The following is a 27,398-nucleotide window of genomic DNA, read 5'->3' as shown; positions in this document are numbered from 1 at the left end:
ATTTTCGCCACCTCAACTGGACATCAGTCCTGCCGATCCGTGGAGGGGAGCGCACCGAGATCAGTGGAACACTGAATACTCAAGGTGCTCAAACTATTGGAAGCAGGGTTAAGGTTCAGCTGCTTAGATAACCATGTCAAGTTCGGACGAAAACCAAGAGCGGATCCGGTGCCATACTAACACTGGAACCACCACTGCTGGCAGCTGGTCGTTGCTTTGATTCATACACAAACATACAGATTCAACCTTCCATGAGAACAAAAATCTCAGGTTTATGAACACAGGATACTGCTTTTGTGTCCATGATTCAAAACGTATGGAAATGGACTATTTTAAAATCCATTTTTGATTTTTTTTTTTTTAAGACGAACTGATATAGAATAGCAAACTGGCTAAGGGCAGCATGGGGAGGACTCACCATACTGTCTGGGGGATTCTGGGAGATGTCTTCTAAAATGTAACTTTTCCAAGCTCTGATTCAGAGGGTGCCCAGAGGGCAAAGAGAGCTCGCAGCTTTCAGGGGGAATAGTGACATACTTTGGAAAATAAAGCATATTAGCAGAATTTAAAAGCAGCATCTAATTTTAGCTTGCCATGAAGATGACTCAAGCGAAGCACCAGTTAGAACCTTCTGGACTCGCTCCCTCCACTCGTTCAACCTTTGTTTCAGTTGATCATTAACATGGTTACGTCTAAATAAACGTGCTGTTGGCTGAAAACACCTCTCTACGGGGCACGCTGAAGAGACCATGAGTTGTCTACCAAGGACTCGGGCAGGGGTTTCTCTTATGGATGATGCATTCATCTTCTGAGCAATCCTTCCTGTGACAACCCTGTAAGGTAGGCTGCTCCCGATGCATGAACTCAGCACAAAGATTTGATTTGATGTAACAACATCTGGGCTTAGAATGTTTTCTTTGTTATCCCCCAACTCAGAGAGGGCAGTTTGTGCCTCTCCAGATTGTGTTCAAGCGCACGCGCACACACACACACAGACACACACAGACACACGTACCATCATCTGTCACCACTGGCTATGCTAGCTAGAACAGGTGGATTTGTCGTCCAACAATATCTGGAAGGCTATTTCTCTACCCTATCTCTTTGTGCATTATTGTTTGGGGGAACTTCACATTCATGTGTCAGGCTTTACATGGAGGCAAGCATAAAGCAAGGGTCGCTGCCCCCGAACACTTTAAAACCTGGAATGAATACAGACCGGGCTGGCTTTTTTATATGCCATACATATATAATGTGTATGTACGTGTTCTGTGCTGCCAAGCTGGGACCAACTTAGAGCGACCCTCATAGGGCTTTCAAAGTAAGTGAGATACTTAAGGAATGGTTTTACCAATTGGTCTCCCCGAGTTAGTTTCCATGACTGAGTGGGGATTCGACCCGTGTTCTCCAGAGTCCTAGTCTGTCACTTTATCCATTACACCAGTGGTCCCCAACCTTAGGCCTCCAGATGTTCTTGAATGTCAACTCCCAGAAATCCTGGCCAGCAGAGGTGGTGGTGAAGGCTTCTAGGAGTTGTAGTCCAAGAACATCTGGAGTTCCAAGGTTGGGGACCACTGCATTACTCCACACTGATATATATCCCATATGCACATTTATATATACACTGAGAGCAGGCGATTTGTTATGGCACCACCTCTACAGCCACATACTCCCAAGAGGGCAGCTATGTTGATCTATAGGAAAACAGTGGCACCTGTTTTCACCCCTGCCAGTGGGAGGGTTTATGTACAGTCCATGGGCCTTCATTCAAGCCCAAGCTCTCAATACATGGCTCTACAACTGGGATGAATCTTGCTAGGGAAATCCATCTCCGGCCACCAAACCCACAAGTAAATGGCAGATGTTATTGTCCCAGCTAAGCAAAAACAAAAACCTTTTGCTTTGGGTGGCTGAGCCTTTCTCGCCGACCCCCAAAAGAGTTCAGCTCCAAGAATCACACCGCCTGTAAGGACATTTTTCAGACTCTTTGCAATGAGTGTGGGCATCAACGTTATATCAGAACTAAAAGGAACTAATGGAAAGGATATTCAAAGATGAGTTCCTCAACTCTCAGAGACACCCACTGACTTCTATGGGACAGATTCGGGATCCACCACCTGGGAGCCATGAAGGAGAAGAGCAGCAAAGCGTTTTTCTTGTTCCTAACCCATGACCCACACATTGACCCCCCCAACCAAGGGCATCCCCCCCCAAAAGCACCCCACTTCTTTTCTCCCCTAGAAGTGAATGGGTCATCCTTTTGCAAGGAGGAGAAACAAGGGACAACGCTGCCCTCCACACCTCATCGCAGGAGACCCCCCCAAGGGGATGCCCTATGAGAAACACATTTACACAACCATTACACACCTGCACTCTGCACATATGCAGGGCACCCCAACAGGCACTTGACAGTGAATCTGGAGAGGAGGAGAGACTATCGTCCCAGGATGTAAACATGGTTATTTGCATTTTATTCCAAAATAAAAGAACAAGGGGGGGTGGTAACACATTTATAGCAACATTTTTTTCCTAAGGACAACATTTTAAGCATTTCATATAGTTACATTACTGTATTAGCAACATGAAATGCTTAAAACATCCCGAGACTTTTTTTTAATTTTAATTTTTGTTTGCTATAAATTGTGTTTTTTGTTTTTGTTCTATTTCATGTGATATAGCCCTTGAAGAAGGCTGAAAAGGCCAAGCCGAAACACATCAGGATTTTATGTTGAAATAAAGTGCCCACTACAATTTTTACATCATGGGATGACGGTCTCTTCTTGCCTATAGCAAGTTCCTTTTTTCCCCCCACTTTGCCAGTAAAGGGCAGGGTCCTGCTGCATTTCTGAAAGGAATACACCTTACTCAGCCTGAGCATCCGCCTGCCGTGATTGGCAGCTGAAGGTGGGGCAGAGAGGAGAGGGTGACCCTGGGGCTGGATGCTTGCAGAGACTCGGGGTGGGCCGGGCCGAGCCGCACTGCCATCCTGCAGCCTCTTCAATTATTCAGGGCCTTCGGGCTCCCTCTGCCAGCTTGCCCGAGACAAGGTGACTGTGCGGGTTTCAAGACATTTCATCAGCCAGATGATTTCCCCAGCTCTGTCAGAGTCGGGGGGGGGGAGTAAGGACAACTGGGAGGAAGAACCCACCTTTCTACCATGTGCCACAAAAATCTTGGGCACATACATTCCAACTGCCCGTCAGAACCAGAGAAGACCCACGGAATCAAGGGCTTGAAGTGTAAGGCAACTCTTGTGTAAATCCCATGAATTCATTGGGTCAACTCTGGTCAGGTTTAGGCTTGAACCGGACTGCAATGATGCTAGACCTGCGAGGCCAGGAAAGTTAAGGGTAAGGGGGAAATCAGCAAAGGCGTTTCATTTTCCCAGGATCAGGTTCCTCTTCGAAGCAACCTGGCTGGAGAAGCCAGTGGTTAGGAATATGGCTGCAGAGCCAGAGGTTGGGAGTTCAATTCCCCATTTGTGCCTCCTGGGAGAAGAGCCAGCCTAGGTAGCCTTGGGCAAGCTGCACAGTAGCCCTAGGGCACCCCTAGTGGAAGGGAAGGGTAAAGCACTTCTGAGTCTTTATCTGAAAAACCCTGAAAAGAGTCACCATAAGTCAGAATTGACTTGATGGCACAGGATTATTATAAGCAAAATAAAGAAAAGAATGCAGGGACCCATGGTCCTAATGTCTATTTCCCTTCTCCTGGAGAGGAGAGCTGGAAAAGACCCTATAGAAGATCATCAAGTCCAGCTCCTGGATTCTGGGACTGGTAGTACCATAAAAAAACTTTCCTGAGCAATACTGAAGTGAAAGGGATCAAGGAGTCAAGGTGCTTCAGAAGGTCAGAAATGCCACACTCCTTTAAGACCACCCCCTGCCCTTTCACGCCATGATCACAGCTGGGTGCTGCTCCGAATTATATCATTAGGCGGCTGCATGAAAGTTTAAAGAGACATGCATGTAAAACATTTCTATACCACCCTTCAGCTCTCAATATCCTCCGCCAGGGTGCCTGAGAACCGCTGTAAAACGATACAAAGCAAGTGCATAAAAATAGCCACAGCAAAATGATGAAAAGAAGAAGAAAAAAATATACCAGCAACCACCAATTAAAAGATTAAAAATACAACAGAAGCATAGGGGTTTATGTAAAAGATCCTCCCATAAACTGATTAGTTAGAGTAGGCAGGAGAATAATTTCTTGGTTTTATTGCTTGGTTCATATCCTGAATTATAAGTCCAGTTTAACCCAATTAAAACCACTATATAATTACATCGTGGAGAAAGTATCGTGTCAATAGTCCTGCTCAATCACGGCAACAAAGACAGAAAGGAGAAAGTGACTTTTCAGGGTCCATCAATTCAGCCTTTACATACATTTCCTTTTCAGTGTTACAGTCAGGAGGAAAACTAAGTGTGACAGCTCCAGAGCTAGGGTACCGCTTTGCTTTGCTTTTTTGTTCTGCTTTGCTTTGGGTTTGTTGTTACTGTTTATCTCTTTATTCTATTTCGTTATTTCTTTAGACGTATACCTCGCCCATTTGACAAGTACTACTCTGGACAGCTTCCAAAAAGTAACATAAATATACAAACAGAATTAAAACAATGGACATACAAAAACAGAAGGCTCTCATGAAATCCTCAATTTATCAAATACTACAAGACTCAGAATGGTGAACCATGGGTGGCCAAAGTAAAATTGCTATAAAGTTAATATTACAAAGAGATGACGTTTACAAAGCCTGGGTAAAAAGTCAGGTTTCCACTTGCTTATGGAAGCTCAGGAGGGTGGGGACCAATTTCACCTCCACAGGGAGGGAGTTTCAGAGTCGGGCGGCCACTACTGAGAAGATCCATCGTCTGGTTGACAACTTCTGGACTTCTTTTGGAGTGGTCAGCCACAGCATCAAGGACTGGGAGGTGCGGATGGGACAGGAGGATGACCTGAGAGAGAGGTGCTCTGACAGGTAGTAAGGTCCTAAACCATAAAGGGCCTTATAAATTAACATCAGTACTGTACCTTGAATACGACCCGGAAGCACCATTGTTAATCAGACCAGGATGGGCAAAATAGAGTCAAATTTGGATGGATCAGTAACCAACCTGGCCACCACATTTTGCACTTGCTGCAGCTTCTGAACCACCTTCAAGGGCAGCCCCCCACATAGCGAGCACTGCAGTAGTCAATCCTCTTGCTGGAGCATCAGGGAAATGACAGTCATGGTTAGACCCAGATCTCCTTCTACATGGAAGTGATGAATTTCTTTCAACCTAAGGCTGAATTCTGTTTCATGGAAATTCTCAGGGGACCCACATCCAGCAATGATTACAGTCAAAGATAAAAGGGCAGAACCCCCCCCCCAAAAAAAATAGCAGCATATCCTTAGCTTTGAAGCTCTTCCTGCTAGTGACCAAGCTTCAGGCAAAGTATTTCAATCTTTCAGAAGAGGGAACCAGGCTAGAGTATTCCAGGGTGAGGTCTTTGGGAGAATCTTGGAGGGGTAAATTGGAACTCTAGAGGAGTCAGAATTAGTCCCAGACCCTGAGGATCTCCACCCAGTAACACACACTCCGGATGCCGTGAAAACCTAGAATGGCCCATCTTCATGGCTCACAAAACAAGTTTCAGATTGGTCCTGAAATCCAGATTCAATGCAGGCAAAACGACAGGGAGAGAGATGGTGTCTGTCTCCCTATTTAACAGGATCTCTGGGTGTCAGTTGGGGCTGCCAATCAACAGAGATATTTTGAGCTGATTCACGGGTGAAAAAGTGGCTGGTTGATCCATCAATTCAGGTATTTTGTTTTGAGTGTTTCCATTTCGCTTTTCTGCCGTATCATGCAAAGCAAAGCAACCTCCACCCCCACCCCCTGCCTAACCCATAAAGCTTTAAAATGCAAATACAACTCCTCAAATCAACATGTCTGTTAAAACACAGAAGAGTATTTTGGGTTAACAGAATCTAGATAGAGGTCTACTTGAAAGATTCTGAAAGAAGTCTGCATGAGATGAAGACGCCATTCACTTATTTAAAATAAATAAATATGTTTTTTTTAAAAAAAGAACAAGCAGGAATGCAATTTACAATACAATTGGTTTCAACTGATCTCAGTGAGCCACTTAACCACAATCTTAGGTTAACAAATTTTCCAATTAAGGCTTTGCAGCCCGGCACAAAACTTGCGAAGATTAGAGACTCCATCCGTGCAGGCCTAACAAAAGGGGCTCTGGGTGAGAACTGAGGAAAAGGAGATCTGATGACAAGAAGCAGTTATACAGTATAGGGACCTCCCAGCCAGATCAGCACCACGGACAGAGACTCTGATATGGAGAAATCAGCCTCATGAGATGGGCTATCAGCATTCCAACCTTCTCAAGATCCACCAGTACTAGAGTTTTGAAAAGTAAGCTTTTTTAGACAACAACTTCCAGAATCCTCCAGCCAGCATTAAAATCTAGATAACTGAGTGCATGCAAAGTAAGGTCTTAACATACTGTACTTGCCAGTACTTCAGGAAAAAGAATTTCTACACCCAGCTTTGAATACAAGTAAATGTAATATAAGGTGTCATAAAATGGTCGGTGTGGAGATGTAGCAAATTGTTCTACACTCCTTTCTGTTGAGGATGCATTCAGTCCAAGCAGGGAGTCTGGATGGGTGTAGATAATTTGGATCTAATGCAGGTCTGAGCAACTTTGGAGGGCTCGGGGTCAACCTCCTGCTCCCAAGATCCACTGAGCACCAGGCAACTTCCCCATGACCCACAACATGTGGGGAGAAATGAAGAAAAATCACACCTACTTGTGACCTATGATCCACTTCCTGTTTTGTTTTGCTTTTAATTTTTTTAGACTTTTGGTGGGCTGGGCATTCTTTAATAACCAAACGGGGGCTATTTCAGGGTCTGGGGTGCACCATATCAGCCCAAGATGTCTATATGCGGCCTGAAGACCACATTTTGCCCACAACAAACACGTGGAGGATTGCATTGGCTCAAATGTCAATGAGTCAGTGACTCCATCAAGATTTTCATCCAGACTTTACAAGGACGATCCAAGCTACTGAAACATACCTCTCCAAACAGGTTCAGCACCACAGACAGCTCGTGCAAAGTTCAGCTTGAAACCCGGTGCAGAGGCCCCATTGTACTGCTCTTTCTAAGTGTGCTTCTGCTGAAGAGCAGTCTCCGACAGTTAACTGGCTTATCATACCAAAGGTAGTCATGTCAGCCCCATATGTACAATTTAACTGAACCAATGCAGATACAAGATAGGCCAGCTGAGAGAGAATTCAGTCAAAGATACACACACACACACACACACACACACACACACACACACACACACACACACACACACACACACACACACACACACACACACACACACACACACACACACACACACACACACACACACACACACACACACACACACACACACACACACACACACACACACCCCTCCGGCCATTTCCCTCATGCAGGTAAATCTGTTATTCTTTTTTTTTTAAAAAAAAAAGGGGGGGGAGACTTTGTCTTAATTCCCCCCCACACTTTTTCTATTTCTTAGTTTAAGTACAGTTTCAAAATCCATCCTCTAATTTTCCAACCTCATCCCTCCAAAGTAGCCCTTGCAGATTAATATACTAAAGCCTTCTTTGATTAAACTACTAACTCAACCCCTCAGCTCTACTTGGGAGTAAATCATATTGATTTCACTGGAACTTGCTTCCGTACAGTCTATTCATGGCTAGGGGGAAACTGAGGATTTTTTTTTTAAAAAAATCTGCCTGCAGGTCACATTCTCTCACGGCAGCAAAAGCTCCTGAATTCCAGGCCTTTATTGTTTTTAAGGCTAGGCTGAAGATAAGTCTCTTCTTTAGCTATCTTTATCAACTCCAGTCTCAAACTGATTTGTGACAGACCTTCGGAAAAGCTGTTTTTAAATATATACTTTTTGCTCCTTTTTTCTTTGCCGAGACATAAAACACAGCGATTGTTTTAGGAACCATGACACACTGATGAATATCTCCACCGTTCTATCTCCAATCAGCAGCACCTGAAATAAATAGCATCAATCACTCAAGACACGGCCAAATTATGGGATCCATTCAACTCACTGCATGATCTTCAGTGCCACATGATAAGATTCCCATTTGGAAATAAACATCCGAAGAGGCAGCCCTATTGCTAGGCAGGGCGAGACAATTGTCTCAGACAGAAGATGCCTGGAGACTGCGCCAAGATGTGGGAAGAGGCCACTGTGATGGGACTGGTCTTGCCCGTAACCCCGTCCGCTAGCACGATGCCTTTATGTCCAGCCTGTATGTCCCATCCACCCGTGTGAAAGAAAATCCACCTGCCACACCAGTTGCAGTTTTGGGAAGAGAATGGAGTGGGTACCATTTAATTCTTTGCCTCAGGTGGAAAAATATCTTGGGGCAAGTCCTGGATGCTACCTAAGCCAGCCTGCAAAACAAGTTTCTCTTTCTGGACCGCTGGCAAAATAAAGAGAGAGTAATCCCGGGGAAGATAGTGGCTCTATTTTTGCTGCTACTGTGCCCGCTGGTGGTCTCATAAGGCACACGGTGTGCCTTTTCCGTCTTGATAATAGAGCAAGTGTGTTTGTCCTCTCAATTACTACAATGAGTTCCGCTCTTTAAATAAGAGGAGCACAGCCATTTGGCAACAGTGACGGCGTACGAGGGAAGTGGCACTCCCAAGCCACAGGGCCAGCCGATCAGCCAAGCCAGAGCAGAGGGCACTTCAATTTATTTATTTATTTATTTATTTATTTATTTATTTATTTATTTATTTATTTATTTATTTGATTTCTATCCTGTCTATCTGGTCTTATTCAAGCAGTAAAACAGAGGGCGAAGGGCATTATCCCAACCTTCACTGTACCCCTGGTCCCCAGACAGATAAAGAAGCACTCTGTTAAGGAAAGCTTCCTACTTGCTCGGAGGCACTCTGCCCACCAATCCAAATTTCGATAAACCAAAAGGAGTGATCCCTGATACAGTGGGGAGTTTTGGTGCTGAATCACATTCACCCTAGAGAGACAGACAGGGATAAAGAAAGGCAGGAATACACACACGTGCACCTCCCACTCTGAAAGCTTCGTCGACTCCCCTGTCTTTCCACCCCATCAGACTTCAGTTGTTTGCCGCACCTCTTTGGGTGGACGGAACCTTCCATCCAGAGCATCACCCAGCTCCTTGCCAGAGAAAGAGAGACGGACGAGGAAGAGGGAGAACCCAGGCTTGGACAATACTCCCAAAATCAAGAACGCCGGATATAAATAACAGCACAACGGAAGAACGGGTTCCCTGCGTCTGTTTGGCTGCCAAACGAAGGGCTTGGAAGACCAATTCCCAGCGCCTTCGTCTTGCAAATTCATTCCCTGGCCATAAAAGGACAAGAGCAGATACCCATTCTTCAGTAGCATCAAGGTATGTGTACCTTGATTGATTGATTGATTGATTGATTGATTGATTGATTGATTGATTGATTGATTGATTGATTGATTGATTGATTGATTGATTGATTGATTGATTGATTGGATTTCTATCCTGCCCATCTAGACCAAAGTTCTACTCTGGGCGGTATTGAAGAAACAGGGGAGGGCTGGGTTGTGGGAGAAAGGCATCATCTGCCACCAGGCCCCCATCACACAACGCTGCGAAGGAAGGGCAGGGCATGGCAAAAGCTTTGTGTGAAAGCCCCTAATCCGTTGCACCTTCCACAGCCCAGCTCTGGAGAGCTTGAGCTCTCTACGCCCCCATCCGTGTTTACGTCTGTATCTCCGTCTGCTACTAATTCACCTTTAGGCTTGCTTTTGCTTCAGTAAGCTCCAAGTGGTTGGATGCGGCTCTCCTCCCTCCTAACGACCCTATGAGGTAGGCCGAGCGGAGGAAGAGTGATTAGCCAAGGGAGGTTACTTTGTGTCTGCCGAGGCTGTAACTTGGATCTCTCACATCCCAGGTCAGCACTCTAACCACTGCCCCACACAGTCCCCCAGGCTGGCTTGGTTGTGGTCATGTGCCATCAAGTTGCCCCCAATGGGTGGTGACTCCATGAGCAAGCGATCTCCGAAATGTCCTCTCTTCAACAGCCCTTCTCGGCTCTTGCAAACCCAAGCTTGTGGTTCTTTTAGGGGGTCAGTCTATCTCACATTTGGTCTTCCTCTTTTCCTGCTTCAGTTCTGGGCATACACTTGAACAGAAATTGTTGCTAGCAGTTGCTGGATAACATGACACAGGATCCCAATTCCTCCCACCGCTGTCATTTATTTTCAGGTCGGATTCTTTCCCGCCATAGCGCTAGGTTCATAGATAGGCAGAAGAAAGCGACCTGCGCCCAAAGCTGGAAGGAACAGCTTCCAGTGCAAGGGCCCAGGCAGACAGCTTTTTTTGCAGGGCTTGTCTGAAGCGCTGGTCTCATGCCAGCTTAACTTCAAAGCTTAAACCAGGGTGGGGATAAGAGCGTTTGCTCCCAAGGCAGTGCAAAATTACTCAGCTGCAAAAGAGAGAGAGAGAGAGAGAGAGAGGAATAGGTTTGGCCAGCTAGCTCAAAAATGTTGCTGATTCACGGGGAAATTCTGTTTCTCCCGCGTTTTCTGGACTCTCTCGGGAGCTGGCAGCGGCCTTAATGGCTTCCCTCCCTTCCTCTCCGAGCACGCTTCGATCATCCTGCCTGCACCAGATGCCTGCCCTACGGTGCATGAAAGATGGGTTTGTGGCCCAGCCGACTCTCCCCCTCTCCCCCGTCCGCACCCGGCCACCCAGCCAGGTGTCTGACCCAGCTGCTGGGAGGCTGGGGAGGGAGGGGTTGGCCGAGGGTGGGGAGGGGAGAATTGGGGCATTTGGCATAAATGAATAGATTGCAGGCCCTGCCTCTGAAAAGTATAAGGAAGAAGGAGCATTAGCAGTGATTTTCCTCCAGCGGGACCTTAGAGAAGTATGTCATTTTGGGGAGGGGAGCAACAGTCAATTTCATAATTGCTATTTGCACAATAGAGGAAATAATCACATCCATTGCTTTCTGATTATGCAGTTTTTTACAGCATGTCATTAACCACCTACCAAATCTACCGCCTTTCTCTTATCTGCCTTTACCTCTGACTCCTTTGTGCCTGGATAGCACCGCAAGGCACCCCCTTTAATGCTGCTCCCACCCGAACGCACCACTCTCTCAGCATTAAACACCACCACCACAGAACAGTGCTAGACTAAGTGGTTACCGGGGGGGGGGGGGAGGGATCGGCACCAATTTCTCCCTCTTTTCCTCCCAGTCCAAGTCACAATATTTCAAATTTGGAACACAATTATCGTGGGAGGCAAGTCTGAAAGGGGAATGTGAGACTTTTCTGCTTATGGAAATGGAAGCCCAGCTTTTTCTTTTTAAAGAAAAACTGAGAAACACTGTGCTATAAGAAATATCAAGAGCTTTGCATTCGTTTATATTGCATCTTAATGGCTGGGATCCTATTGAGTAGCTATGCCGGCATAATTCAGTGTTATATCAGCATTAGCTGTAATAGTGCTGAAAAAGACATTTTTGCAAGCACACACTGCGCAATCAGTCCCAACGGGAACCATGCGGTTGATTGCTCGATCCTTGTTGCCCAGGTGTAACACCCTCGTTTCGCACAGGCGAAACTTAATGAAATACACAGACAAACCAAATTCCAACCAATCGTTTTTAGTCTATTTTGGCCTCAAGCTGTAAGGCAGAATTTTTCCAGCCTGGTTATCCGACATCTTTATTTAAACTGGAGATGATGGGGAAATTAACTTGGCACTTCCCACATGCAAAACATCAGCTCTGTCCTTAGAGGCATCTGTTAGTGGGGTTAATGACGATCGTGCCACAGAACTCCTACCTGGACAGTTTGCCACGGAGGAAAACTACAGGTTCTCTCTCTCTGGTGCTTCAGACTCTAAACCCATCTGGTTCCTTGCCACCTGTATTAAGTCATGCTTCCAGACTGATTCGTTTGCTTGTTTTATTTCTAGGCCACCTTTCTCCCAATCAGGGGACTCAAGGCAGCTCACAGTATTAAAAAGAACAGCATTAAAAAACATAACAAGTTAAATGCTTAAAAAAACAACTGCCCACTAATTCAAACATAATTGAATAATTAAAAGTAAGTAAACCTTTAAAACTAACTTAACTTTTAAAAGTCATTCAGGAACTCAATCATGATGGTTCAAAGCCAGCCCGAAAAGCCGTGCGTCTTCATCTGTCGGTGGAAGGACAGAAGAGAGGGGGCTGGCCTGATCTCCAGAGGGAAAGCATTTCATAACCTGGGAGCCACCACCGAGAAGGCCCTCTCGCGTGTCCCCATCAATCATGCCTGCACTAGCAATGGGACCAAGAGGAGGGCCTCCTCTGACGATCTTAAAGATAGAGGAAAGAGAAAGGGTTGGGAAGCAGCAATGAAGGCAGGTGACCCTCTAATCAATAAGGTGGGGCAATTGGCTCCGGATTTAAGTCCGAACTTTACATAAGCTTCCCAGAGTGCACGACCTCAACCCCAAAATAGTTTTGGCACCCTGGAGAGCTCCTTTAAAATTGGCACTCATGCCCACTGGAAACAAAGCCATCTGCTCCTGCTCCATGCCTCCCCAGGGTAACTGCCTCCCCCCCCCGCCCTTCGCCAGAAAATTTGCCAAGAACAGCCCTGTGCCAAAAGCTGACCTTCCCTTATTTTGCCCCAAGTCCCTCCCTGGCCTAAAATAATGTTTTCCAAAATAAACTCTTGGGGAAAGGGGGGGGAGGTCACTTCTGCTTGGAAGGATGTCTTCCATGCCAGGGAAAATGCTGGCTCCCAAGGTCTGTGTGACCTTCAAGATGTCCCCAAAAAAGGTGAACTTCTCACTGCTTCTTACTGGCATCAGTGAACAGAAGCTGCTCATCATTTTAACAGGGCCCCCCAGATCCTTATCCCTGGTGCCAAGAGCTATAAGCCAAACCCACACTGAGATCTGCCCAGCTTCACAGAGCACGCCAGAACCCATGACATGACTTTAATTCCTATAAATGGGAATACAGTATTGTAGGCATAAGCCTAACACTCTGCCGCCAGTTACTAAGTGTCATTGGCCTCATTAGAAACTATTGGAAGATCCAGAGTTTGAGCGATGTTCAGACCCCGACTGCTGTTGTGCTGCTGTGGCCGTTCATCATGGTACAGGGTGGCAAAGCCAACCATGATATTTTCCCCTTCAGAGCTCTTAAACCTGTGGTGCAGCCGAAGTGAAAATAACCAAAGTAAAGCAATGCAAGCTGGTGACGTAAGTGGCGGTGAATTCACTTGGGATTTTGATCGGAACTTTAAAGCTATCCATCGTGCGGAACATGATTTGGATTGGTAACCCTTGTAAAGTTCAGGCCCAAACCCTTCACTGGTTTACCTGCCACTGCCTCCACCCCGACATCACAGTGACCAGCTTTTCTACTGCTAGGAGATTCTTAGCTCAAGGGCCGACATGGGATGCCTCAACAGTCTAATCAGAAAGAAGATCTCTACTCCAACTTAGAGATTTTCATGCACTGAATAAGCCTGATGTTGTCCTTCTCTTCGCCCCCCTCCCACACACACGGCCACTATACAGGCCTGTTTTCTCTTTGAGGTGAGACCAAGATGGGGGATACAGTGGTGCCTCGTTAGACGATGATAATCCATTCCACAGAAATCGCTGTTTAGCGAAATCATCGTCTGGCGAAAAGCATTTCCCCATTGGAATGCATTGAAACCTGTTTAATGTGTTCCAATGGGGAAGAATCATCGTTGTCTAGCGAAGATCGGCCATAGGAAAGCTGCTTTGCGAACCGCCAATCAACTGTTTAAATCACTGTCTTGCAAAGCTTAGGTCCCAAAAACACATGTTTGCGAGCGCGGAGGGAGCTGTCAAAATCGTCGTCTAGCGAAAATCGGTTTGCAAAGCAGGGACCAAGCATTCTCCAGCGAAATTCTCCCGTAGGAATCACTGTTTTGCGAATTGCTGTAGTGATCGCAAAAAGTCAATGTCTAGCAAAAAAACCTGTCATGCGGGGTAACTGTCTAGCGAGGCGCCGCTGTACTTGGCTCAGTAATAACATGAGTGAGAAAGATCTTGGAATTGTTGTAGATAAAAAGCTGAGTGTGAGCCAAGAGTGCAATGTGGCTGCAAAAAAGGCAAATGCTATTTTAGGATGCACTAAGAGAAGCACAGTCTCCAAATCCCACTCTATTCGGCACTGGCTAGGCCTCATCTTGAGTACTGCACTTTTTAAGAAGGACGCCAGCAAACTGGACCAAGTTCAGAGGAGGGCAACAAGGATGTCCAGGGGACTGGAAACCGAGTCCCACGAGGAAAAACTAAAACAACTCGGCAGGTTTAGCCTTCAGAAGACCAAGAGAAGATAGGATAGCACTTTTCAAATACTTAAAATGTAGCCATACAAAGGAGGAGCAGGATCTGTCCTCAATCATCCTAGACTGCAGGAGGTGTAATATAATGGGCCCAAGCTACAGGAAGCCACATTTTGAATGAATATCAGGAAAAAGTTCTTAACTGTTAGAGCAGTACGACAGTGGAACCGATGGCCTCGGGAGGGGGTGAGCGCTCCAACACTGGAGGAATTCAAGAGAAAATTGGACAACTGTCTGTCAAATGTGCTTTGTTCTGGATCCTGCCTCAAGTAAGGGGTTGGACTCAGTGATCTTTTAGGCCCCTTCCAATTCCATGATTCTATAACTCAAATAGGAACAACCCAATGCTGGAAAGCTTAAACGCTGGCTGATATATCCTAGGGGCTATAGTTTTTAAAAATGTTTCCCCTAATCTCTGCAGGTAAGACACAGGTAAAAAGTAGGTTAAACACACCTATTTGAAGACTCCATATTGCAGGTGAGCGATTTGGTCCCGGCCGGATGTTAAAGACAGATCCACCAGGGCCGGCTTTCAGAGACAGGCAGAGAAGATGTCATTTTCATCTCAACACCTGCTTGTTTACAGTGTCTTATCAAAGATCTGCCAGGTAGCATAAGTCAAAGCACCCTTCCTTCAGAAAGACCAGCATAGCTAAACATTGGCATTGAAACCTGGAACTTCCTCTTGCCTCTTTTCCTACCAAGAAGGCAAAAAAGCTGCTCATGCAACTTTCCCCCCTCACCAGCTGTTTGGCAGCTGCTCCTGGAAAATCCACACCTGAGCAGCAAGCAGCGGCAGGTTAAAAAAAGAAAACCAGAACGGAAAACTAAATTGCAGGGTATTGATCATGCACTGGGCTAGGAATCACGCATCCAATTTTCCCCTCCAGACCACCTCGAATTGGGTGTGTGTGTGTGCAAGGGAGTAAATTTGGCAAACAAATATTAGGAGCACAGAGTGCTACTCCTGTCCTCTGAAGATGCCCATGGCCACAAAGACTGGCAAAACTTTAGGAAGAACAACCTTCAGAACACGGCCAAGGAGCCTGAAAAACCCACAACAACCAATATTTGTTTGGTTGTTGTGGGTTTTTTGGGCTCTTTGGCCGTGTTCTGAAGGTTGTTCTTCCTGACATTTCGCCAGTCTCTGTGGCCATGGGCATCTTCAGAGGACATCACTCTGTGCTCTGGTGTAGTTGGCTTTGGGAGTGCCTTATCCTTATCCATGCCTTGCATCAATCCACATTTGATCGACAAGGAGTGAGGTCGCTAGAAGCATCACTACTGTAGGAGTGGCCTGGGGCTACTTAAAGTTGGCCCTTGGCAACTGTCTATCTTTCATCCTTCTAGTTGGCTAGCTGGACGGCAACCTTTTCTCCATCAAAATCAAATGGACTCCACCTTGTTCAAAGATGGGAAAACGTTATCTTTCTGAACTACATCCCCAAACCCTTCAGTCAAAAAGCAACACACAAAACCCATTTCTGCCCTCAAGAATCAAGCCAGTTGTTATCTGTGACCACAAGAGCTTGAAAATTGACTCTGGACTACAGCTCCCATAATCCCCCACCAGCATGGCCTGCTACCTGGCCTAGGGGATACTGTGAGCTGCTGACAGAAACAAGCGTATAGTTCAATAAATACAAGGAGTGCAGTGACGGCCACTGAAATGGCTATAACCCATTTAAAGGGTACTTTCATGAAGTGCCAGAAATTAATTAACTAATTGCTGAGTCCCACAGCCATTCTGATTTCATTTTATTTTCAGCCACTTGACATCATTCCAAGTTGCTTTCTTCAATGATTCCATTTGTATGAAAGGGCTGACAGCAATTCATAAAATCCTGAAGATAACTGGATTAAACTCGGAACACCCTGGCGTTCCACCCTGGTACACAGGAAGTGAATCCGCACGGTCGCCTCCGGACTTCCCTCCTCTCTACTTGGAGGCAAAACCTTCTCCAGAAGGACTCCTTTTCAGGGCATCCTTTGGAAAAAGGGTCAGCCTGTCTACTTGCACCAGATTCTGCTCCAAAAATAAAGGAAATATTGGTTGCAAGAATCCACCCGTAATCAGTAAGGAATGAGATTCGTAGAAGCCGTCTAGACGGATCAAGTGAAAATCCATCTTTTGAAAAGCGCCAGAGTTTTACCAGTATTTTCCCTCCAGCCACCAACATGCTGCTTGTTGCATTCCTTGACAGACTTGAGCCCAGTTGGAGGACCAATGAAAGCCAAATGTAGCAAAATGATGAAGAAGCATAAAGTAAAATAAAATCAGAGATGCATCAGAAAAATCACATGGCTGCTCCACACCTGTAAATACTGAGACATACATTTGATGGGCGGGCAGATGCTTAGAATTGGGTCCCCTTTGCACGTTCCTTATTTCGTATTGGACACCGCTGGGAATGACGTGTCAAAGGCGCTAAACCAGAAGGTTATATAAACCTTAAATGGTAAAAATAAGAAGGAGGCACAATGTAAATTGGGATCTGCCCATGTAATTTTAAACTGTAATGGCCAAAATCCTGTTGCTTAGTGTAGTAAATCCCACTACAGCGGGGCCATTGAAGCAACAGGAATTTCATGAGTCAGTTCCTGCATAAGTAACATTCATTCAAATGGGTCTACTCTAACAGTGACTTATTTCAGCATAGTCAGTCCCAGCTGGAGTCGGCCCCTTTCAATGATGAAACTAACTAGTTTAGTTAGTTAAAATATGGACATGCCACCTTTCTCATAAAGGATCCAAACTCGTTTACGGTATTAAAAGAAACAAAGTTAAAAACCAAATAATAAAAGGTTACAGTATTTAAAAGGCATTAAACAATAGAAGAGTTGCTTCTTCCAGATCTACTGCAGATCACTTGGCAATCTAGCAGCAGACCGCATTTAACTTTGGTCCACCAGCATTGTACCTAATGGTGGTATATTTTAATCTTAGGCTGCTACTGACTCTAAACTGTGCCTCCCCCTCCCCACCCGCCCAAACCACTTGGGGGGGGGGAGGAAGGAGGAAATGGATGTGGCCTTCAAGGCAGGTTTTATGTATGCACCGATTTTTTAGTTTCTCTCAAGACCTTGTCAACAGATCCCACTGAAAACCACTGCATTGCCTTGGGGTGGTTATGCTTTATCTTCACTTCTGTGTCCAGTTACAGACACTGTGCTTTAAGAGGAATGCAGATAAACTGGGATAGGTTCAGAGTAGGGCAGGGAGGATGATTGGGGGGCTGGAATCCAAGCCCTAGGAGGGAAGATTGAAGGAACTGGGCATGTTTAGCCTGGAGAGAAGAAGACAGAGGGGAGATAACAGGATAGCACTTTTCAAATCCTTGAAAGGCTGTCCTATAGAGGACGGGCAGGATCTGTTCTCCATCATCCCCAAGTGCAGGACATGTCAACATGGGCTCAAGCTACAGGAAGCCAGATTTTGGTCGAATAAAAGGAAAAACTTCTCAACTATTAGAGCAGTACAACAATGGACCCAATGACCTCTGTAGGTGGTGAGCCCTCCAACGCTGGAGGCATTCAAGAAGAACCTGGACAAGCACCTGGCAGATGTGCTTTGATCTGGATCCCTGCCTTGAGCAGTGGGTTGGACTCAATGGCCTTACAGGCTCCTTCCAACTCATTGATTCTACGGATGCTGAAAGTTCTTCCTGCACTGTTTGATCTGTAATGGATCATTCCCTCTAGGAAACTACCACCTGAAGCTGGAGTGATCAAGGGTTGAGTATGTATGTGTGAATCAGAATGCAGGATGAAATGTGGCAGGATTTAAAGACCAGCCTTCTTACCCAGTCTGGTGTTCTCTTTCTTCATCATCTTAGAACCGCAGAACTGGAAGGGACCCTGTGGATCATCCAGTCCAGCCCTTGTCAAGGAGACCCAAATGGGGAATTGAACCCCCAATCTCTGGCTTCACAACCAGCTGCCTTAAACCACTAAGCTATCCAGCAGTTCATCTGGCATCACAACCCTCAACCCAGTGTTGGGAGCTGTAGCAGTCCAACCCATTAGGGGTGGGTTGAAGAAGGTGACTCCAGAATCCAGAAATTGGAATCTAACTAGTTTCTGCCTCTCCCTGTGTGTATGCAGGGACAAGCAAAGACTGAGTCACAGAGCTGCAGCGACCTACTGAAAACCTACCAGCATACAGATTTGTTTATTTGCTTGTCTGCTCCTATATACACATGTTAGGCCATTTATAATATGTCACTGGCAGAAAAGGGCGGGGGGATTAACTTTCTCATACATTTTAAAGAAACATGCTATTCACCTGGATGAAATTCAGACTCGCCCTAGGTAAGTGGGTACAACAATAGCAGAGGCATCAACTTAGGTGCCATTTTCCCAGAACTGGGACCCTGCCACACCAAAAATGTTTAATCATTAAGGTTCTTCCAGCAGATAATCAACTTTTTAACAACTTCCCCGCATGGACAAAAACAAAGTACAGTAGCTCAATTGTATACCAAAGTTAGTGGTGTTGAACAATCACATTATTAGAAACAGTCAACATCCAAACTGGGCTATGCAAGCTTCAGGGTAAACACAGAATGCTTTCTCTGGATCTTTAATGTGAAAGAGAAAAACAAAACAGGACACTATTTATGTAATTCAAAATTCTTTGTGAAGATGTGTTTATCTCTCCCTCCCCAATCCTGACACTACAGCCTCAAACAAGGGACTAGAGAAAGAGTTCTGAGTAACACAAAAGCTTACACATTGCAAGGACTGATAACTGGAAATCCAAACAGCCGTGACCTCCTTGTCCATGGTCACAATCCACAGGGAAGCTCTCCCAGGCAAGCCTTGTGGACATGATCGACACCAGTTCCTGCTCACTGACACTTCAGAAACCTTTAAATCCTCTTTCCCCTGATCTTGCTGCCTGCAAAATCCCCACTGCCCCAACTGTATGTATCCCTGAAACGATACTACGATAAATGGGTCCACCTTGAAGGCTGGTTGTGCTGTATAAGGTTGAATCCAAACCCTGGTCAAGTTAAGTCAAGACAGTCTCTAACAGAGATGGCCTCACATGCCAATCCCTGCATCTCAGAGAGCCACCACTGCTCCTGAACACCCTACCTCGCCCTTTCAACTATTTCTTTTTTTTCTTTTTTACAAAAAAGGGGGGTTTAATTTAATAAAGCATCCTTGTCCTCTCTAGAGGGCAAATTTTTGAAATAAGGAGAAGGGGGGACATTTGGGGCCCCCAGAAAAGCTGGAGGTCCTATCAAATAGGGCAAAATGACCCACGCTTAATAGCACAAAGGGCTCTTTTAAAAAAGGGGGGAAGTGTTTCAGCCCCTACCCCAAATTTATAATCTGTTGGCGGGTTTAGGGTGCTGCATGCTGACCCAAATGGGGGTTCCCCACCCCACAAACCCCAGATCTATACAGAGTAGCCAAGGACACTCCAGGAGCACAGAGAGAAGAGACTGTAAGTCCAGCCTGGAGAAAACAGAAATCAGATCTTAAACTTTTTGTAGGCGATACAAGTCCTCTGCCACCAATTTAGAGCATTGGGCACCTTCAAGGGGGAGAGATCTCAATCCCTTGGCCATCAGGTGGGGCTCCCCAAAATCCACTTTGCCTTAATCTCTCTGTTTACCAGATTAGGAACATCAACGGGTCCTTTCTAAAGGTGGGAGTTAACACACCCTCCCAAGAATGAGATTCAGATCTCTCAGAAGTACTTAGTGAATAACTGCCCCTGGGAAAGAAGGATAAAGCTCCTTTTGTAGGTTTGTTCACTTAATCCCTAATGGAAAGGTTCCCCCCCCCAAAAAAAAGGCTTTCCCACCCCCCAACTCCATGGCAAGCACCTGCCCCCTATGGTCATGCAAACAGGAAAAGAAGTGAAAAGCAAAACAGCTTTCAATGGTTATGAGCCAGGATAGCTGGATAAATCCTCCATTTATACGGGCAGTATATCTCAAGAAGAAGGCTGACTGCCAAAGAACTGATGCTTTTGAATTGTGGTGCTGGAGGAGACTCTTGAGAGCCCCCTGGACTGCAAGGAGATCAAACCTATCCGTTCTGAAGGAAATCCGCCCTGAGTGCACACTGGAAGGACAGATCCTGAAGCTGAGGCTCCAATCCTTTGGCCATATCATGAAAAGAGAAGAGTCCCTAGAAAAGACCCTGATGTTGGGAAAGTGTGAAGGCAAGAGGAGAAGGGGACAACAGAGGATGAGATGGTTGGACAGTGTCATCGAAGTGACCAGCATGAATTTGACCCAACTCCGGGAGGCAGTGGAAGACAGGAGGTCCTGGCATGCTCTGGTCCATGGGGTCACGAAGAGTCGGACATGACTTAACAACTAAACAACAACAATATCTCATAATGCCCTGCAAACACTGTGTTACTCAGAGGCACCGGGTTGCCCCCTGAAGGAGTATGATCAGTTGTGGAGGTGGGGGTGTCCAGAACAACCAGCCAGCTTGACAAAGTTCCTGTCCAGAACAACAACCCCCATCATGCTTCAAGCAGATCAGGGTTGTTGGCCTTGTGGTCCAAAATAAACCAAGTTCCCCTCCCCCTCCCCTAAGAGAACTAAAGGGGCAGGGGGACCCTGGCAGGAGGGCCCACTAGCTGGGGGAGGCCTCGGCTAAGTAAAGAAATCACAATTTCAGCCCCTGCCCCGCCCCCGCCAACCTTGAGTTGGGAGGTGTTTCTCTTCTGTCCCTTGGGGTTTGGGACTAAGTTCCCGGCAGGTCTCCAGAAAGAGACGCCCCGGGGCTTCGCCAGAGCCCCTCTCCGTCTCCATGGAGGGAAGGGAGGAGAAAGCATCCCGCGGCTGCCTCTGCAGCAGAGGTCCAGGACTGGAGGGCGAGCGAGGCTCTGCGAAGCCTTGGGTACCTTCAGACACTGGACGCCCAACCGCATCCACTGTGTGCGGGACAGAGGGATGGGAAAGGTCTCCATCCAAACCTCCCTTCTGGCTCGGATGGCGCCAGGCGCCCCACGTTTACCCCTCGTCCTCCTTCTCCACCGCAGGCGGCGGCTTCCTCGGGGACCCCCACCCCACCGCCGATCGCCGGGCAGGTCGGATCCGGGCGTCAGCCCCCCCCTCCGCCCCGCGACCCAACCACGCCAGGCCAAGTCCCCGAGGGGCGGCCCCGACGGCGCCAGAGCGCGCAGCGCCGGAGTCAAGCGGCCGCAGGAAGAGAAGGCGCGCCCGGAGACGCAGCCTCCCTCCCCGGCAGCGATCCGGGCAGGAAGCACCCCCAACCCAAGCGCGACCCCGGCCTTTCGCGGGGGGGGGATGGCAGTGGGGAGGGACAGCCGTCCAGCCGCCGCCTCTCGAGGGCTGGAGCCGAGCGAGGGCGCAGAGCAGCCTCGGGGGCTCCGTTCCTCTCCGTCCGCCCTCCCTTCCTGCCTGCTTGCGCCTGCCACTCTCTCTCTCTCTCTCGCAACCCTCCCCCCCATCCCGCATCCCGGGCGCCCCATCCCGCGGCGGGCGGGCGGGCGGGCGGGCGCTGCGCACCTTTTTCTTGCGGTCCCGCGAGCGGTTGCGGCGCTTGCGGCTGGTCTCCTCCTTCTCCTTCTGCTCCTGCAGGGCCTGCGCCTCGATGTCCTTGATCTTCTTGAGCTGCTTGGCCGCCTGAGCCATGGCGAGGGGCTGCGCGACGCCGACGCCGCCGGGGGCCGGCCGGGAGACGCCGCCGACGCCGCCAACGGGGCCGCCGCCGCCACCGTGCCCGCCGCCGCTGCCCGCGCTCCTGGTGCCGAGGAGCAGCCGCCGGGCGCCCGATCAGCCGCCTGCGCCTTCCCCGGGGAAGCGAGCGAGCGAGCGAGGGAGGGAGGGAGCGCGCGGCGGGGACCGGGAGGGTGCGAGCCAAGCGGCACGGAGGAAAGCTGGCCTGGAGCGCCCCCCCCTTCCCTTCCCTGCCTCCCTCGCCTGCCTGCCTGCCTGCCCGCCCCGGCCGGGGATCGGGGCGGCCCGGTCCTCCTCCTCCTTCAGGAGGCGCCCGGTGCCCAGAGGATGGCGCGCAGCCGCCTCGCCCGCCGAAGGGGCGCCGGGCAGCGCGCTCTGCCCGGCCAGGCGGCGGCGGCGGGCGCAGCGGCGGGCAGGGCTCCGCGGGGCTCGGGGGCAGCTGCCGAAGCCAGGCCGGCCGCTCCTCCTTCCTCGGCGGGTGCCTGTGGCGCAAGGCGGGCGAGGCGAGGCGCCCCCGCTGCAGCAGAGCCCAGGCTGATGCGGCGGCGGCACTGCTGCTGCTGCTGAGGATGATGGTGATGATGATGCTAGGAGCAGCAGCAGCGGCGGCGGCGGCGGCGGCGGCGCCTCTGCCCGGCTCCCGTGCTCCCCGCGCGGTCACTCGCCGAGCGGCAGCGGCGGCTCGAGGAGGAGGAGGAGGAGGAGGAGGAGGAAGAGGGCGGGGGTGGGCTCAAGGGGGAAAGGAGGTCCGGAGCCTCGCGGCGGCGGCAGCGCAGGATCCGGCCGCCCCTGGAGGGGTCCCGAGACCCCAGTGGTCAGCCTCTGGGAAGCGATGGGGACCTCCACCCTTTGGTTACCAAGGGGAGAAGGAAAGGGGGAGAAGGAGCAGATCCCCTGAGCAGGTGCAGAGTGCGTTTACTCCGACACCCTGGAAGCTCTATGGGGGGGAGCAGAGGGGGCTCTACAGATGGATACTCAGAGATGGAGGGCCCTCCAGACCGCCACCGGCGGGCCTGGGGGAGGGGGGCTTTGGGGGATATCACAGTCCTGGGAGGAAGAGGGGAGAGCCAGGGCTTGCAGGCTTGAAGAAAGTTCAAGCCCCCCCCCCCCGCCTCATACAAGCAATAACAAAGCAGTAACAGAGGGCCCTAAGGAGGCAGAGATGCCAAGATTACAATCCTAGGCATACTTCTGGAAGAGGGAGGTTGCCATCCGGGAGGCAATTATTCCCCTTCAGTAAGTCCGAAATGTGGTGCTGGAGGAGAGCTTTACAGATACGCAGGATGGCCAGGAAGACAAACAAGGGGGTCCTAGGTCACATCCATCCTAGGACTCTCTCTGGAGGCAAAAACAATGAAACTGAGCCTGTCCTACTCTGGGCACCTCACGAGAAGGCAGGATTGTCTGGAGGAGATCATCGTGCTGGGAAAGGTGGAAAGCAGCAGGGAAAGAGGAACACCCAGCACGCGATGGTCTGACTCCTTAAAAGAACCCACAGGCTGGAGTCTACAAGGAATGAGCAGGGCAACTGAGGACAAGATACTCTGGAGATCATTCATTCATAAAGTCATCATAAGGTGGAAGGGACTTGAGGGCAGGTGATGACAAGAGCCAAGCCCTGCTGAACTTTTGTGACCCTCGTTTACTCGTAATCCCTCAGACCTCCATGCAGTACAAGCCTGCACAACCACTGATGCACAAAGCCAAACATCCCCCACAGGCTAGGTATGGCCTACAATGGTGGAGGGGGGGGGGAGGTTAGCGGCCTGGACTTGCAACAATTAGAGGGTGGAGGGGCTACAAGCCACTGGCAAGCCTCAAGACCCTGGCGTGACTAACATGGAGGGGGCTGCCTGCTGCTGTTTCCATGCAAACACATTGAGGAGACCCCCCCCACCCGGTTGCCACTGTTTCGGTTTATGCCCTTATTTTTAAAAAAAGAAGTGAAACTAGAGTATCATTGGCTAGAATCTAGAGGGGAGTCACAAGGACCAGAATCCATGAATCCTTTGGGTGGAGCTGACTCACCAAATCCCCACTGATTCAATGGGCTTCCTCCAGTTGCAACTAGCTACCAGATTTCAGCCATTTGATTTTAAGGTTAGCAATACAACAGAGGGACGGCCCTCTGATGCCCCCTTAAGTATCCCGGTTCCATCCTGCAGGGATGCTGAGACGTGCAGTTTGGTGGGCAGCTGGAAAAGAGGAACGCTGAAGGGGGAGGCAGGCTGAATCAATCAAGGAAGCCATGGCCTTGGCCTCTGCACAGCTCCTTGACTCCGGAGCCGTTAATGATGAGATCCTTTGGGAGTGTCCTTGATTCATAGGGTCACCATAAACCAGAGGCAACTTTACAGCCCATGGACCACACACCAGGGTGACGATGCACTTTGAAGTCTCTACGGGGACAGCCCTAAGGAGCTGCTCTGAAGTACAGCCGAGAATCTGAAGCACTACATATCCCAGGATTCTTTCATAGGGAGCTTTGCCGGTTACAATAGGACCAAACCGATCTAATCACATGGTGCAAGTCTACCTTTAGAGCGCTTAACCATCATCATCATCCTTGGAATTGCAGAGCTGGAAGGGACCCTATGGATCCTCCAGTTCAGCCCCCGTCAAGGAGGCACCGTCGGGGAATGGAACTCCCAACCTCTGGCTCCACAGACAGATGCCTCCACCCCTGAGCCATCCAGGAGCGATAAAGAGAGAGGGGAAGGGCTTCCCCAATCCCAATTCTACCAGGTGGTACCAGTGGAGGCGAGGAAAACAGGGCCACCCTTGGCAATTCTGGGGACACGCGCATCCTTCAGTCTCGCTCCTTCCTCCTCCAGCGGTCCCGTGGGCTGCCGTCCTATCAGGCTGCCACAGAAGGGTGAAGTAAGAGCACCTCCCAACATGTGCGCGGAAGCCCCCCACCACCACCAGACTCCTCCTTTTCTCTAGCTGGCAGCTGCCACTACGTTGACTAACAGTGAACACCCGCTCTATGGGATGACTTCCATGGCCAAAGACAGCAACAGCATCCTCACCTGCCAGTTGCATGAAACAGGAGGCTTCGGCGGGTCCGTTATGCGCGTCACATTTCCTCACCCATTCAACAGTCAAAGGAAAGGAATCTGTCCTCCCCCATCACCCAGCCAGCTGGCCACCCAGAAGACCTCCGTAAGGAGCCTGGAGTTTCAACCGTGGGGCCATTTAATCTAGAAGTCTACATAGGCAGCCAGGAGAACCTGCCGGTTGCAAGAAATCACAACAGTCACAGGTACACAAAGGAAACCCCAGGAAGAAATGTTACGGTGCGGATCATTCCCCCTACCTGCACCTCTTAGGAACTGCTGAGCTTGAAGGGTGGCCAGAAGAGCAGCCGTTTCCACACAGAGACCTGCAATCGTAGGGTTTTGCTTTCAGAGAGGGACCTGTGCTACTCAGCTTCAGCAGCAACAATATGTAAAGTGTGAAGGGCACCTTTATGACAAATTAAATTTGTTTCAATGGGCACCTTTGGAGGCGGCAACCCCATTATAAGCAATGGAACTAAAAGAATTTTAAAATGCACATGAGCAGTCTGATCAACTGTTTATAAGGAGCCACATGGCACCGTGGTTAAACTGCAGTACTGCAGCCAAAACTCTGCTCTCAGCCCGGGTTCACTCCTCGATTCACTCAACCTTCCATTCTTCTGGGGTCAATAAATTGAGTACCCAGCTCATGGGGGAAGTTGCAATGTGTAGCCTACATAATTAAATTGTAAACTGCCCAGAGAGAGCTTTACACACTATAGGACGGCATATAAGCAGCATACTCTGCTTTGCTTTTTAGTGTGCCCTAAAAGATGGGTTAAACTGTTTTAAATACAGTATATGCATACTGGCATCATACACTTTGGCACCAGTTAGCTCCCAACATCACACCCTGCCCAGGTTTCCAGGTCTCAGTTTATCTTGTGCAATCTGTTTTGGGGAAGAGATTCTATGCCTAGGGCAAAGCAGGAGACGGGCCCTTTCCTTGAGTCGGTGGTGGAAAGAATTTAATCATAATTACTCTTTGTTGTCGTGAATCACTCAGGTTCGTGATACACAAACACACACACCCCACCAATAGTTGCAGAGAATCTTCACGCGCGTGCCAACTGGCACGGTGGCCATACATGGCATGCATTTATCTTGAAACATGGGTGCAGCCAGAATGGGTTGCCCCAGGGGAAGGGCCCCTGGAAAGAGGAGCAGGGAGTCTGGTCAAAGGGGAGGTAGGCAGAGCAGCAGTGAGACAGCGAGGCACAAAGCAGAGGAAGCGAGGAAGAGAGGTGGAAGGATCAGTCCCGGAGGAAAGCTTTCCGGCGGCTCATGACCTGGCATGACCAGTATCAGATCCACGGTCCCCACCCTCTGCCTCATAGGAGAGATAACAGGGTTCCCAAGGCTTCCGAGATGTTTAAGGAGTGTCACTTCCCACCCACCCCTCCCAGTGGGTTTCCATGGATGAGCTGGGATTTGAACCCATGCCTTCTGAATCCTAGACCATCACTCTATCCACTACACTGCACCGGTCCGGTTTCAGATGGACCATGAACAAAAAACTCTGTTTCTAGGAACTGGTCACGATAGTGGCGTCACAGCAGAGAGTTCAGCTTGGAGATCTCAAGACCCTGGGAGGACATGTGCGCCTCCAGAGAAGGTGCCCTTCAGACACATGCTTTGCAGAAGCATACTGGTTATTACCTTGATGCAGCGATGCTCATGCTCTGCACACAAGTTTGACATTTTTGGTTTGTTTTCTGCAGATCCCTCTCCCGGTCCATGTGCATGTCAATAACCCTGTGGAAGAGGGAAGGTGTGTGTTACTTCATACGATCACTGAATCTATATTCCCACTTACCTCCAAGGAGCCGCGCATGGCTCTCCTTACTGCTCATATAGCCTTCCCACCACCCTGTGAGGTAGACTAGACTGAGAATGAAAAGCCAGCTCAAAAATCACCCAATGAACATCACGGTTAAATGAGGAGTAGAGCCTTGATTGCCCAAGGCCGGGTCCGACACACATCACAACAGAGCACTGTTCGTTTGCTCCATTCTGAAGTGTCCAAACACATGGAAGTTGGGAGCTCTGAAGACGTTGTTGTGTTGTTTTTGTTGAGTCCCCGGGCTGCTTTGGAGACAAGAAGGGGAAGATAGACTTTGGCAGTCTTCCTGCCCAAGTTCTTCAGAGGGAACAATTTTTTTTGGGGGGGGGGGGACCACCAGCTCCCAGGAGATTGCATGGTGAATGACCACCCTGGTTGGGGTGTTCT

At 48.8% G+C, this 27,398-nt stretch overlaps 1 protein-coding gene across 1 annotated transcript in view; it reads right to left on the bottom strand.

Annotated features, from left to right (window-relative positions):
- Window positions 1-22,081, bottom strand: part of ANK1 (ankyrin 1) — a 137,709-nt gene extending 115,628 nt beyond the window's left edge. The window contains exon 1 of the mRNA XM_072978994.2: window positions 21,936-22,081. Within this exon, the coding sequence (XP_072835095.2) occupies window positions 21,936-22,061 (126 nt within the window). The 5' untranslated portion in view covers window positions 22,062-22,081. The remainder of the gene's footprint in view (window positions 1-21,935) is intronic.
- Window positions 22,082-27,398: the final 5,317 nt, after the last annotated feature.

Source organism: Pogona vitticeps, chromosome 8, assembly GCF_051106095.1.
Source record: "Pogona vitticeps strain Pit_001003342236 chromosome 8, PviZW2.1, whole genome shotgun sequence".
In the NCBI taxonomy this organism is placed as follows: Eukaryota; Metazoa; Chordata; class Lepidosauria; order Squamata; family Agamidae; genus Pogona; species Pogona vitticeps.
Note: the sequence above shows the minus strand (reverse complement) of the source record. Positions and strands in the feature narration are given on the sequence as shown.